The sequence below is a fragment of the Rhinatrema bivittatum genome, chromosome 3 (genome assembly GCF_901001135.1).
Source record: "Rhinatrema bivittatum chromosome 3, aRhiBiv1.1, whole genome shotgun sequence".
NCBI classification, from domain to species: domain Eukaryota; kingdom Metazoa; phylum Chordata; class Amphibia; order Gymnophiona; family Rhinatrematidae; genus Rhinatrema; species Rhinatrema bivittatum.
In genome coordinates this window covers 480,567,694-480,582,073 of record NC_042617.1, presented here as the reverse complement: position 1 = coordinate 480,582,073, position 14,380 = coordinate 480,567,694, and the positions used below count along the sequence as shown (strand labels likewise).

The following is a 14,380-nucleotide window of genomic DNA, read 5'->3' as shown; positions in this document are numbered from 1 at the left end:
ACATAAAATAATTTAGGAGAAGATATAAAATTGGAAGGAAAGGGAAATCCCATAAAATGACAGCTCATACCAAAATAATCTGCAGATCTGAACTTCTCACGTGCTGTTTCAACTATGTTTGCTGAATTGATTTTGGCAGACATTCTGAGAGCTGGACAGAAATCAGGTAGCTGATAAAACAAGATGCTCTATTTCTCCTTTGGCAGCCACATTAAGGCATTGATTCCATATCCTATTATGCTACACTGACTGTATTACATTTTGAACAAGAGTTCATCATGATAATAGAGCGTGATGGCATTTAGTAGAAATACAATACAAAAAAATGCAACATCATAACAGCTGTATGACATATAAGCTGGAAATATAAGCAATTTAAATTATCCATGGGCAGTACAGCCAATTTTTCAACTTGCAAACCTACAAATCAAAGAAAATTTTTTATAATGAGTCACACATTATAATGAATCAAAAGCCGCCATATTTTTAATGTAATACCATCTCAGTCACTCTTCATCCGTTTTAGTATTCTTGCAGACCTCTGTATAACATGAAGCAGTGGAATGCAGGAGGAGTCTATGAGCTAGCGCGGTGGGCTGCAAGCTAGGGAAGCCAGAGTCCAAATCCCACTGCCACTGCTTGTGACCTTGGGCAAGTCACTTCACCCTCCAATGCCTCAGATTAAAAGCCCTTTGGGGACAGGGAAATACCTACAGTACCTGAATGTTTGAAGTGCCTAAAAAGAGGAATATAAATCTATTATATACTGTATATAGAAATATGGGATCAGCCTGTTGGCAAGCTTTGTGCACTGCCATGCAGAGAACTTTGATTCTTGGGCCATATTTCTGCTCACCAAGCCAGGCAGTGAATGGGATACTGCAAAGGCAGTGTTCAGAGTCTCAGGTGGATAGGGAAGCCTCAGCCATTGATCATCAGCTTCTTCCAAGACATCATATTCTACTCAAGAAATTGCAGGCAAACTGCAAGGAACTTGTCCAAACTAAACAAGACTCATTGGCATTAGTACACCACCAAAAACACTTCAGCACTATTGTATCTGATGGTCCTCGGCTCTCCTCACTCACACTCACCCACTGGGCCAGGTCCCTGCAGTGCCTCTCCAACTCTGCCGGACCACTCTCTCCTCAAGCACAGAAGAACGCCACTGACAGCCTTTGAAGCAAAACACTACCAATGTGCTTCTAAGGTCATCCTAAGGTTTGCATGCATCTGACAGCCTCTCATTTAAAGGGCCTGTGACAGGAAAAGGCTAGCGGTGCGCTGTGATGACCTCACAAGGGAAGTCCTACAAAAGTCCACAGATACATGTCCTCCTCGCCTCGCCGACAGGTCTCCTACAGTCCTTGTAATGTGAGTTGCCTCAGCATTTCCTGCCTGCATTCTCTTGTTCCTGTGTTTCGGTCTTCAGTTCCTGGTCTTCATCTCAGCCTTCTGCTTCTCTGGTCTTTGTTGTTATTGCTCTTCTGCTCTTCTGGTCAGTTCTTCTGTGTTCTACATTCTCCTCATCTGCCTGCCTGTTTTGCTCCTCGCCTCCCTGCCCTGCCTAGCTGTCCTACCTTCCCTTGGATGGATACTCAGTAGTGATCTTGGCTTACTTCCTGGACATTCCTTGATCGCTGCCTGCCGTGGATCTCTGCGTGCCTCCTGGTCATTCCTGCTCGCCGCCTATTTCTGACCTCTGCTTGTCTCCTGGACATCCCTGAATGCTACTTGCCATTGACCCGACCTTGCCTCTGACTTCATTTGTGTATTCTAGCCTCTTCAGTGGATCTTTTGACCATCAGCAGAGGCTTCCACCTAAGATCTGGCATCCCTAGCACCCAAAGACTCAACCCGAGGGGAATGTGAGCTGGTGTATGTGAAGTTCCAGCTGGGCCTCTGCCTCATCCAACTCTGTCAGCCGACGGTGGGGACCTACAGGGCAACTCTCTGTACCTTTTAAGAATGATATCCAACTGCTCTGCTAGGTTATCCCTCCTGATTGCTATATTTGTGACCCCCATGTGCAAAAGCACCGATCCTATCTCATGTAAAGCGCAGTGGATATTGGCCCACTCCATTGTTGCAACAAAGTGCATCCATAGACCTTACACAGTATTACACACTATAGCTATAGGCAATTCCTCTTGTTTGTCTCAATCTTTTCTCAACTATACCATGCAAGCCCAAATGGTAAATTCTTATTGGCTCAATATTGTAACCTATCAGAATAGCTCTTCGGGTTACAGAACTCCAATTTGTATGTTAAATCATATTATTAGATTGCAAGCTGTTGTTGAAATAATTACTATTGAAACTGCTAAAGTACTGAGAATACTAGTCGCTCAGCAAAAGGGTTTCCGGAATACCATTTACCAGAATCATCTAGCATTAGATTACATACTAGCTGTAGAAGGAGGATTATGTGGTAAATTTAACCTCAGTAATTGTTGTCTTCAAACAGACGACAAGGGTGAAGTAATTGAAGAAATCACCCGCAACATGATATCAATTGCACATGTACTGGTGCAAACTTGGAAAGGACTTGATGTCTCCATTTGGATCCCTTGGCTCATGGTTTTCTAGTTTAGGTTCAGGATTCAAAATTCTAATTGGCTCCATGTGTACGATTGCCTTACTTGGGCTAGTAGTCTGCCTCTGTTTACCATGCCTCTGTATCTGCCTACGAAGATGCCGCGATCAAGTCTCTGAAATGCTGATAACACAGACCAGCGCTCAGATCATGCTCAATCAAGCTGAAACATTGAACCTGATGCTTCTGGATTCCAACGATGACACTGAACCATTCCCCACCACCTGTGACGACTATCTGTGAAAAATGAGCATATCGGTACGAAGACGGGTAATGTCTCTCGCCAGTAAGGAGTAGCCTTAACTAGGCTGGGCAGCCTAAGACAGGCGATATGCGACGCAGATAGGTGTGAAGGGCTCCTAGCCGTCACCCTTCAAAGGGGCGGATGTAAGAATATCCAGTGCTGAGTGGATTGATTGCACTATGAAGCACTATGATAATTAAACTTACCAGAGAATAAGCCAGCACAGATGACATAATTCCCAGGAAAACGAAACTAATTTGTTCTTATTCTCTACTTCTGGTAACAAGAGGCCCCTACAGTAAGAGCACGACACATGCTAAAATATACTGATTGGCTATAAGGTAAATGGGTTGGCTTTTGCAGACATTCTGGGATGGGCTGATGGAATCCCTTTATAAGGTTAAGCACTCACGTCAGATCTTGGAGCAAGCTTAGAATCATATTCCACTTATTTTGTGTCGCTTCTCCATGAAGGAATCAATGCCTTCCTTTATTATTAAATCTATTTTAAACTATTTGAAGCTGGTATTCATTGAGTTAATTAGTCAGAAGTTACCACTTTTAACACCTAGCACCCAAAGACTCAACCCGAGGGGAATGTGAGCTGGTGTATGTGAAGTTCCAGCTGGGCCTCTGCCTCATCCAACTCTGTCAGCCGACGGTGGGGACCTACAGGGCAACTCCACCTCAGTCCAAGGGTCCATGCCCACAACAAGCACCAAACACTGAACAGATCTTCACTACACCAGTACTTGCAAAGAATGAAGATTGTATTTTTTGTCTTCTTCTAGATTAACATTTATAGAGAGCTATTAGGCAATCAGAAGACATTTAGACCTGGTCTTCTCTCATTCGAACTAATGATATAATATTAGTCTGAGAAAGGCACACAGAAAGGAAGATAAGGGCCTCTACTGGAAAAGTAGAAAAGGAAAAAAAGAATGAGTAGAGACCCAGGAGATGAGATGAAAAAATGTGGGGTCTGTGCAAGAGAAAATGATTGCCTCCTCCTCCTCCCAGACACAGTGCCCGAATGTTCTCAAGAACATTTGACCCAAATGAGGATGCAGAAGGAGGGAAGCAGTAAGACATTTGTAGGTTTTACAGTAGCAGCTGCAGAAAGCTTTACTTTCCCCACGGAGTATATTTAAATGAGGCAGCATGTAAATGAAATGTGTGAACATGTTTGCTTCATGTTCTTAGCTGAGCTGATGTGCTTCCATCTCCAGATGTTAATGACATCAGGAGTGTGACTGCTTGCTGGAAAAGATGATGCATATTGTTCTGAAGCTATAATGCATTTTGTGATTCTGAGCAGATTTTAGTCTTAAAACCTATATAAAGGGAGTTTATTCACATTTCCTAGGATATGCAGGCTCAAGGGTTTTTGAAAACTAGGATGTGATTATACTTGTTCACTAAACAAATAGCTTGTCGTTGGAAATTGTTTTAAGTCTCAGTTTTGGGGGAGGGCAGTATCTCTAAATGGATTTATTTTGCAGACACCGTTATAAGAATGAGTCTTGCTTATAAGCCAGGGTATGTTGAATATGTTTTCAACCCCTTAGATTTACTGCTAATGCTCACACCAATACTTGTACTGTGCCAAAGAGAGCTTCATAGAATATATATAGGCAACCTATCGAAATGCATCTGAAAGTTCTTTTAATCAGGCTAGTAGTATCTAATAGAATAGGGACTGTTTCTGTATCTATCTGTCATATTTTCTTGCTCTCCAATTGCATCTTTTGGTACTTGAGGATCATCTCTCTTTACCTATGCTATACAGAATGGTCACTTGGTACTGACATTTCTGTTAGCAATGCTGTTCTTGTGCTTTTCTCTTTCACCACAATGTCTGGTTCACTTGCACTGAGCTTTGTATCACTTAGAATGGAATGTTTCAGGTGAATACAGACAACTTCAGTGTGACTTGCAGGTCATGGGGGAGAAGTGAAGGTGGCTCCTGGCTCGGGCGCTGAGTTTTAGCTATTGCTGGTTTATGTTATTTGCTGCTATGCCTGCAAAAATGAAGGCCACATTGAAGACCAGACCAGTTTTTCCTCCACTGCTACCAGGGGGATGATCGACTCCTTCGTACCGATGGGCTCTCAACATCTGATCAACAATGCCACGGTTTGCACAGGGAATAGCGCATGAGCTTTCCTTAACCTCTGGCAGCAGGACTTTCTTTGCTTCCAAGTGCTGTTGGTACTCTCCTGCTTCTCTGCCCGAGGCAGCCCGACACATAAGCAAGTGCCAAGCTGGTTGTTTGGGGAGGCAGGAAGAGATCACAAGTGCAGATCTGATCGATGCAGCAGGAGTCCATAATGCAGGAAACCAGTCAGCAGCATAACGTAAGAATATAAGATTTACCATACTGGGTTAGAACCAAAGGTCCATCAAGCCCAGTATACTGTTTCCAACAATGGCCAATCCAGGTCATAAGTTCCTGGCAGGATCCCAAAAGGTTGATAGACGCTATGCTGTTTATCCCAGGGATAAGCAGTGGATTTCCTGATTTTTCTTCCAGGATCTTGTCCAAACTAATTTTAAACCCAGCTACACTGCCAGTTTTTACCACATTCTCTGGCAACGAATTCCAGAGTTTAATTATGCATTGAGTAAAAAATATTTTCTCTTATTTATCTTAAATGTATTACCTAGTAACTTCTCCATACTGAAAAGTCTTCACCTCTTTAGACTTTCTTCATAGGGGAATCATTCCATTTCCTTTATCATTTTGGTCATACTTCTTTGTACCTTTTTTAATTCTGCCATGTCTCTTTTTAAGTTGTGGTGACCAGAACTGCACACAATTCTCAAGCTGTAGTCTCACCATGGAGCAATACAGAGGCTTTGTGATATTCTCTGTTTTATTCTCCATTCATTTCCTAATAATTTCTAGCATTCTATTTGCTTTCTTGGCTGCCACCTTTGTACACTAAGCAGAGGATGTCAGCATATTATCCATGATGATGCTTAGAACTTTTTTCTGGGTGGTAACTCCAAATGTGGAATTTTGCATCGTATAGCTATAAAATGGGTTGCTTTTCCAGTGGATGAGTTGTGCTACCTTATTATACCTTTCTGTATACAGCCTTTTACCATCAGCACATCACAAATCTGCTACATTATTTTTTTAAGGGGTTAATAGACATTGGGATAAATGTGAACCAATAGATATTGTGTATTTGGATTTTCAGAAGGCATTTGACAAAGTCCCTCATGAAAGTCTTCTAAGAAAACTAAAAAGTCATGGGATAGGTGGTGATGTCCTTTTGTATATTACAAACTGGTTAAAAGACAGGAAACAGAGAGTAGGATTAAATGGTCAATTTTCTCAGTGGAAAAAGATAGACAGTGGAGTTCCTTAGGGATCTGTACTTGGACCAGTGCTTTTGAATATATTTATAAATGATCTGGAAAGGAATACAACGACTGAGGTGATCATATTTGCAGATGACACAAAATTATTCAGAATAGTTAAATCACATGTGGATTGTGAAAAATTGCAGGAGGATTTTTCGAGACTGGAAAACTGGGCGTCCAAATAGCAGATGAAATTTAATGTGGACAAGTGCAAGGTGATGCTTAAAGGGAAAAATAACCCATGCTGTAGTTACACGATGTTAGGTTCCATATTAGGAGCTACCACCCAGGAAAAAGATCTGGGCATCATAGCGGATAACACATTAAAATTGTCTACTCAGGTGCTGCAGCAGTCAAAAAAGCAAACAGAATGTTAGGAATTATTAGGAAAGGAATGGTGAATAAAATGGAGAATGTCATAATGCCTCTGTATCGCTCCATGGTGAGATCCCACCTTGAGTACTGTGTGCAATTCTTGTCGCTGCATCTCAAAAAAGATATAATTGCACTAGAGAAGATACAGGGAAGGGCAACCAAAATGATAAAGGGGGTGGAACGGCTCCCTTATAAGGAAAGGCTAAAGAGGTTAGGGCTGTTCAGCTTGGAGAAGAGAAGACTGAGGGGGGATATGATGAGGTCTATAAAATCATGAGAGGACTAGAATGGGTACATATGAATCAGTTATTTACTCTTTTAAATTATAGAAAGATTAATTTTTTACTCAATGCACAATTAAGCTCTGGATGTGATTAGGGAAGTTAGTGTAGCTGGGTTTAAAAAAGGTTTGGATAAGTTCCTGGAGGAGAAGTCCATAAACTGTTATTAAACAAGTTGACTTATGGCATTAGTAGAATGGGTTGTATTTAATGTTTGGATACTTGCCAGGTTCTTATAACCTGGATTGGCCACTGTTAGAAACAGGATGCTGGGTCTGATGGACCCTCAGTCTGACCCAGTATGGCAACTTATTATATTCTTATGTGTAACAGTTTCCAGTTCAGTTTCACAAAATCTGCATTTGTCTGTTTTACTGTTCTTTTTTTTCTAAGTAGGCTGAAGGGAGATCCTGGTGCTTAATTGTCATCATGGTGCTTGTTGATCTGCTTACAATACCAAGCAGCTCAGCAAAGGGCGGGAACAGTCTAGAGGAGACTTAAGATGGGAGGGCCTAAAAGCAGTTGGTACTGAACTCATGATTTGGTCTAAATTTCTTTTCATGCTTTATTCTTTTTTTTTTAGTGTATTGAGAAAAGCATGTACCATTCATTTACCTCATAGGGCTAAACTGTCAAAAAGCTTACATGGCAGTTAGAAGTCCAAGATTCAAATACAGGCATGCAAAAGCACCAGTCAGTCATTGATTCGATTTTCAAGGCAACAACGTTGGCATCTTAGAGACAGAGGACTAAATGAAGACATCCAAAAAGGTAGCAGTTCAGAGAAGCGGCCTTGCACGTGGAAGAAATCAGTTATTTCCAGTATTTTAGGCCTCAGACTCATTCAGAGGTTTCCTTACTAGGCATTTAGGAATCTAATGAAACTCCCCATTTAGACATCCAGTCTAACTTTCAGCTGGAGCTTTAGACATCTAATATTGTTTGAAAATCTGCCCTGTTTCTGTGTGGACAAACTCATGCATCCAGATTTCCACTTCATGACACAATTCCTAGTCTTTGAAAATGTGGCCTCATAATGCCATGTTTTGAAGCTCTGAGCATGGCAGTACTGCACATCTTTCCAGCCATTTCTATCCTGTGTTCAAGCACTGTGCACACACTGTATTGGCTTTTATTTTTAGCTGAAAACATTTATTGTTTAACAGGAAGCTGTTTAATGGCCAATTCATTATGGGGGCGGGGGAAGTACCAAAAGCCTGAAAAACAACACATTTAGCCCATAAGCAAACCCATAACATCATAGTAGGGTGGAGGGTCCACCATCGAGAATAGTGCATCTTCAGAAAGAAAGAAGGGAGAAATGGGGCAAGGGAATCAAACAGGGGCAAAATGAGCAGCTCAGCTGTGACCATACTTATAAATAATACAAATTCCTGTAGGCATATCCCATGCAACAACTTTCATATATGTGTCCAGTGAAATATTATTACACATCTTCTATCAATCTCCCTTATGTATGTCACAAAAAATGCCAATTCCAGCTTTCAGCAGATGGGAAAATGCAGGGAGTTCACTGTCTGGAATGGAACGGAGTTAATTGGTTGACAGTAATTAGGTTAGTTTGGGTTCTCCATATGCAACCACTGAAGCAAGGAGTGCTGTTTTTCTTGACAGAAAGGCCTTTCAACATTTGCTGCTTACTTGTCCGCCTATCCATTCCTCCTTACAAGGAACATGGGTATTAGCAACAGTACCCACATTAATGCAGCAAGAAATGCTATGGCGGGATCTCATCAAGCTATGGTGAGAAAATAGGAAAAACTATTTTAAATGAAATAAAATTACCCCTTACTCTCTAAAGGTAGTACAGAGAGAGAAAAAAGGGAGCATCTAATTGGGGAGCTCCACAGCTGGAGCACTAATAACCCCCCCCCCCCCCCCCCCCCCCCAGAATTGTAGAACTGAGAGCTGATGAAAGGTAGAGAAATCAGGAATTCATAACCTGCATAAAATCACAGAGCTGAGTGCAGCTGTTTATAATGGTAAAACGAAGGAGCTAAGGAATGGTAATTACTTGCTCAGGGAGCACGGACCTTTAGAAACAAGAGTACCCCAATTAGATAACAGTTTTTAGAACACGGTGGTAATTAAAGGAAAACACAGAAAAAGATCATCAACGTATTGCCAGAATGTAGATTCACAGGAGGAGAGAGAGAATTGGTCTGACAGGCTTGACAGGGAGAGAGAATACACTGAATAGACAGCTTGTAGGGAATCAAGACATAAGAACATGGGAAGTGCCGTGCTGGTTCAGACCAAGGTCTCTCGTCTCTGACAGTGGCCAGTCCGGGTCACAAGTACCCATCAGATTCCCAAAAACCGAGCTATTTCTTATATTTCGCTCCCAGGGCTAAGCGCTGACTTTCCCACGTCTCCCTGGCTGATAATTGGTTATGGACTTTTCCTTCAGTAAATCATCCAATTCTCTTTTGAACCCTACTATGTCAGCTGCCTTGACCACGTCCTCTAGCAACAGGTTCCAGAGCTTTGCCGTGTGCTGAGTGAAAAACACTTCCTACGATCTTTAAACAATCTGACGGCTGTTAGTTTCATGGAGTGTCCCCTAGCCCTAGTGTTGTATGAAAGGGTAAATAACCATTCCCATCCCACCAGTGATTTTATAAATTTGAATCATACCGCCTCTTAATTGTTTCTTTTCTAAGCTAAAGAGCCCTAATCTATTTAGCCTTTCTCCATAAGGAGCTTTTCCATCCCCTTCATAATTTTTGTTACCCTGCTCTCTATATTTTTTCCATGTCTGCTTTGTCTTTTTTGAGATGGGGTGACCAGAACTGCACACAGTATTCAAGGTGCAATTCCAGCACGGATCTATACAAGGGCATTATGATATTCTCAGTTCTGAAACGCTGTCAGCTCTCCAAACACACGTTTCATCATGCACTTCAAAAATCTGCATCAGACACTCAGACGGGGTATACGCATTTTTAAAATATTGCGTTTTACAAGTTAGAGATGTTTTTTGTTCCACTAATACATAGACATTTTTTCAAACTCATTAGGTGCCATTAAAGACATAGACACGTGTCAACTCTAATTGAATATTACAATGTCATTCAGATATCAAATCTGGTCTACCCCTCGAGTGGATCTGCAAGTGAAAAAATGTTAGAAAAATATCTTTTGCCCTGTCCTCCGAATAATTCTCCATAAAGTGCTCAAGTGATACAGTGTAACAGTTGCATGCTAAAAAGCAAAGCGGAAGCCGAACAATAATGCTGGAAAGCAGAACAAACGGTAGTGATCGGTGTGTCAAGGGATTCTTTACTGGAAATTGCCCGACTCTGGCCGAGTTTCGCTCACGCAGGAGCTGCCTCAGGGGCTACTACAAGAACAATGAAAATTACACATAAAAAATAATAATAATAAATGAAAAACACACATATACATAGATTAAATGAACATAGACGTATGTAAATACATATAAAATGTCACATACACTAAACAAATATTAAAATGTTTTGTTTAGTGTATGTGACATTTTATATGTGTTTACATACGTCTATGTTCATTTAATCTTTGTATATGTGTGTTTTTCATTTATTATTATTTTTTATGTGTCATTTTCATTGTTCTTGTAGTAGCCCCTGAGGCAGCTCCTGCGTGAGCGAAACTCGGCCAGAGTCGGGCAATTTCCAATAAATAATCCCTTGACACACCGATCACTACAGTTGCATGCTATAAATCCCCCTGACGAAGCCGTCGTGGTGAAACAATGGCCTCTGTTGGGTTAATCTGTTGAATACATTGTATCATGACACTCAATGCAATTATAATTTGCAACTGGACTTTCCTAGACAGCTGATAGTCTTGATTTTATTGTTTAAGTATTTATAGGTATGAAATATATATGTGTGATGTGTGTGATTTATGATTTTTTTATGTATATATTTGTAGGGTAAACTATGTTTGGGTGGGATGTAGCAAAATTAAGCTTAAAAAATTCAAGCACATTATGGGGCAGATTTTAAAAGGTATGCGCACGGCAGCCACGCACATGTTATAAAATCCGGGGTCGGCGCGCGCAAGGGGGTGCACAATTGTGCACTTTGCGCGCGCCAAGCCCTATCCAAGCCGCGCTGCCTTCCTCTGTTCCCTCCCAGGCAGCTCCAGCCGTGCTGCCTTCCCCTGTTTCCTCCCACCCCACCCCACCTCCCCTTCACTTCCGTTCCCCTACCTCTCCCGCCCTTTCCCCCCTACCTTTTCCTTTTTGTTTTCTTTGTTCCCGGGGCTTTATGCGCACCGCCCAGGCCTTTTGAAAATAGGCCCAGCGTGCGTAACCGTCCTGCCCTTGGCCCCACCCCCAGAATGCCCATTTTTCAAGCACCGGGACTTACACACGTCCCGGGGCTTGCGCGCGCCGCCAAGCCTATGCAAGATAGGCTCGGCACGTGCAGGGGGAGGCAGGGGGAGGTTTTCGGGGGTTGCGCGCGTATCTTATGCGCGCAACCCTTTGAAAATCTACCCCTAATGTTATCAAGACTATGCTGGTCTCCCAGACCTTAAGGGAAGAAAAACCAAGACTTCAAAAGACAAAAAACAAAATTGGCCCACTCATGCATTACCCAAGATTTTAAGTTAATGTACACTCCAGCAAAACAAACATGTAATAATCAGTTTCAAGCATACATTCAAACTGGATGTCTCAAAACACTATCACTACTATTGATTTGAGAAACTTTATATTCTGCTTGTCTCAAACAGGAGAATCTTCCTAGGGACTTTAACTCTGATGTTCACACCACTATTTCTAGTCTCAAATCTCCTTCTCATCACCATGGAGGTAAACTGTTCACTAGATCAAGCGTTGCTCAGGGAGCCACCTGCTCCATGTGCCTGGGGTATGCCTAAGCTCACCCAATCACATACTTGCCCTGCAGATACCAGGGAAGTCTGCCCAGTATCCTAGGGGTAAATACTGTAGCCAACTGAACAGCAGTGAAACTCCCAAGCCCTAAATATTGAAGTAATCCTAAATAAACCTAACTAGTAAGTAATATGATAAAAAAAAACACCACATAATTTTCTCTCAGCTGCTGGTATGCTGCAAAATTCCCCAAATCAGTGAATTTCCTTATGTGGGGATGGGGTGGGGAACAGGGACTCCCCATCTAAGGGAAAGGCAAGGGAAAGAAAAGATCCCTTACTCACCAGTTGGGGACACTATACTGCCCCCCTCCCCCTCCCCGTCTCGCTTCATGTCCCATCTGGGTTGTCAAAAATGTTGGAGATGTCAGTAAGCACTGAATATCAACAGCCAGTAAGATGAAAATCTTTTGCTTTTCATTATAAGATATCTTCCCAAACAATGCAGAGCAAACCCCCAGCTCAGTTTTTATGAGTTGTTACGCTCGGTAAAATACATCACCTCCCCTAAACTTACACACCGATGGGTTCATTTTTTTTTTTGTTTGTATCACATTTTCCAACTGGTTGGCATTATGATTTTATCTCATGTGTTAAGACTGGATTTTTGTAAATCATAGGATGTCTTCTAAATTGAGCCCAGAAGGCAGAAACAAAACGTAATGCTGACTTTTAACGTACTGGTTACACTTTAGCTTACATCATTGCATTTCAACAGCCTTGGCTATTTTCTACAGGTCTCATAATTATCTTTCTATTTCTTCACTACCACCAAACTAGTCTGGCTTTCGTAGCGCCCTTTCAGTAGTTACAAAGCCTCTTGGAAACCCTGCATTATTTAAACCTGTTATTCCTTGTGCCACCTTTCTTTTTATAGTGAAGTGAGGGACGGTGTGGCTACATTTATATTATGTGATGCCAAGGCAAGCAAAGGCTGTAAATCGAGAGGGCAATTTTACAAGGCATTTCTCTGAGTTAAATGACCTGACTGAAAACTGCCCTTCTTAACTGCATCCACAAGGGCGCAAGGCTTCCACCGCATGCCAACTTTCAGCTGTGTTACAAAGGAGCGGTGCCCGGAGAACATGCTGAGTCCCAGGTCAGAGAGAGGGGTAGGAGGAGGAAGAGGAAAACAGCCCCCAGGTTTTGATTTTCCAATATGAGTGCGCTATTGGTCCCTGCCCTGCGAAACATGGAGACACTTTTAATGTATGCAGTTTGCACTGCTGATTTACAAAAACAAATGGTGCAAATAGTTTACCTTGGAAATTCCTAAATGCGCCCACAGAGTTTGCAGATCTGTGGGCTACATGAAAATCTCCCACTAAGCAATTCCTAACCTGCCACCTTTCTGTCCATCAATCTTCGCATTTTGTACAGGAGAATGTTGCAGCAACTTTCATTTAGAGAGAATTAGAGAATGTCTTTTTCTTTTTCTTTTGACCAAAGGACTTTCCTTCAAGCTGTATAAAATATATCTATATACTGTACTATTAGCACCTCTTCTATATCTATTGCTTATAATATCGCCATATTCTTAATACTAAATACAAATATCACTTACTCCAAACTTAATGAAGAAATTCCAAGTGCAATCCCTGCTGAGAGCCTGGTAAAGAAGACAAAGGAAGAATAGAAGATGGTTTCAAGCCCTTTTGCCTGGGGGTTCTGCAACCGAAAATTGTCAACAACATCTGGGAGCATGGACCTTGAATAAGGCACAGGAAAAATAAACAGCGTTAGTGGAACTCGTGGGCATTCTTACAAATAAATTCTGAAGAGAAAGACAACTCTTTTCTTAGTTCAGTTGTGCTAGTAAGTGTGCCATTAAGGAGGCACAGGTAACTTCTTCACAGTTGCAGGCCAGACCTACTAAATGATTTTTTTCTGTTGTGCATCTGCAGGAGAAACGATTTATACTTCTGGAGCTCTGACAGATAACAATGAGAATTTTAAGCACAGTAGAATCAGGCAGCCTTAATGCTGAGCAGGAGTAAATCTACTTGAGGTAGAAGGTCTTAGGGGGTCATTTTCCAAAGCGATCACACGCAATCACTAAATGGGGGTGGAGTCGGGGCGGCTACTGGGGCGGACGCCGCGAAGACATCGCGGACAGCGAAAAGGTAAGAACCCTTTTTGCTGCCAATTTCGCGCCCAATAGCACCACCTTTCACGATGGCGCTGCCGGCTTTCGCAGGCCCACCTCCCCGCTTCACCCCGCCCCCCTGTACCGCACGATTCAAAGAGCCCGGCGGTATTAGAGAATCCAGGCCTTAGGGAGGTGACTCAAAACTGCGTAGCTGAATGTGGGAATAACCCTTTGTGGTGGTGCAGAATGCAGCCTGATAATTAAGATTATAGGTGGGCCACACTTCCTGTATGCTACAAATGTCTTTGTTTTTCTGGGTGCTTACAAATACGTTTCGAATGTTTGAAAACTGCACAAATTGCCATTGCCTACTCCCCTTTCACAGCAGTCGATATCTGAGAAAACCCCAAATTCAGTTGCTATTTGCCCAGTGAAGCTCTAAACCTCTAGGGGTGAATCAACCCCTAAATAATATGCACAATTTATGCAGGTTTCCAACCACTTATAAATTTATGCCT

General features: G+C 42.1%; 1 protein-coding gene across 4 annotated transcripts in view; it reads right to left on the bottom strand.

Annotated features, from left to right (window-relative positions):
* Positions 1 to 14,380, bottom strand: part of MFSD2B (major facilitator superfamily domain containing 2B) — a 133,841-nt gene that overhangs the window by 19,438 nt on the left and 100,023 nt on the right. For all 4 annotated transcript variants that reach the window (XM_029596006.1, XM_029596007.1, XM_029596005.1 and 1 more), the window contains one exon: positions 13,338 to 13,481. In XM_029596006.1, the coding sequence (XP_029451866.1) occupies positions 13,338 to 13,481 (144 nt within the window). The remainder of the gene's footprint in view (positions 1 to 13,337; positions 13,482 to 14,380) is intronic.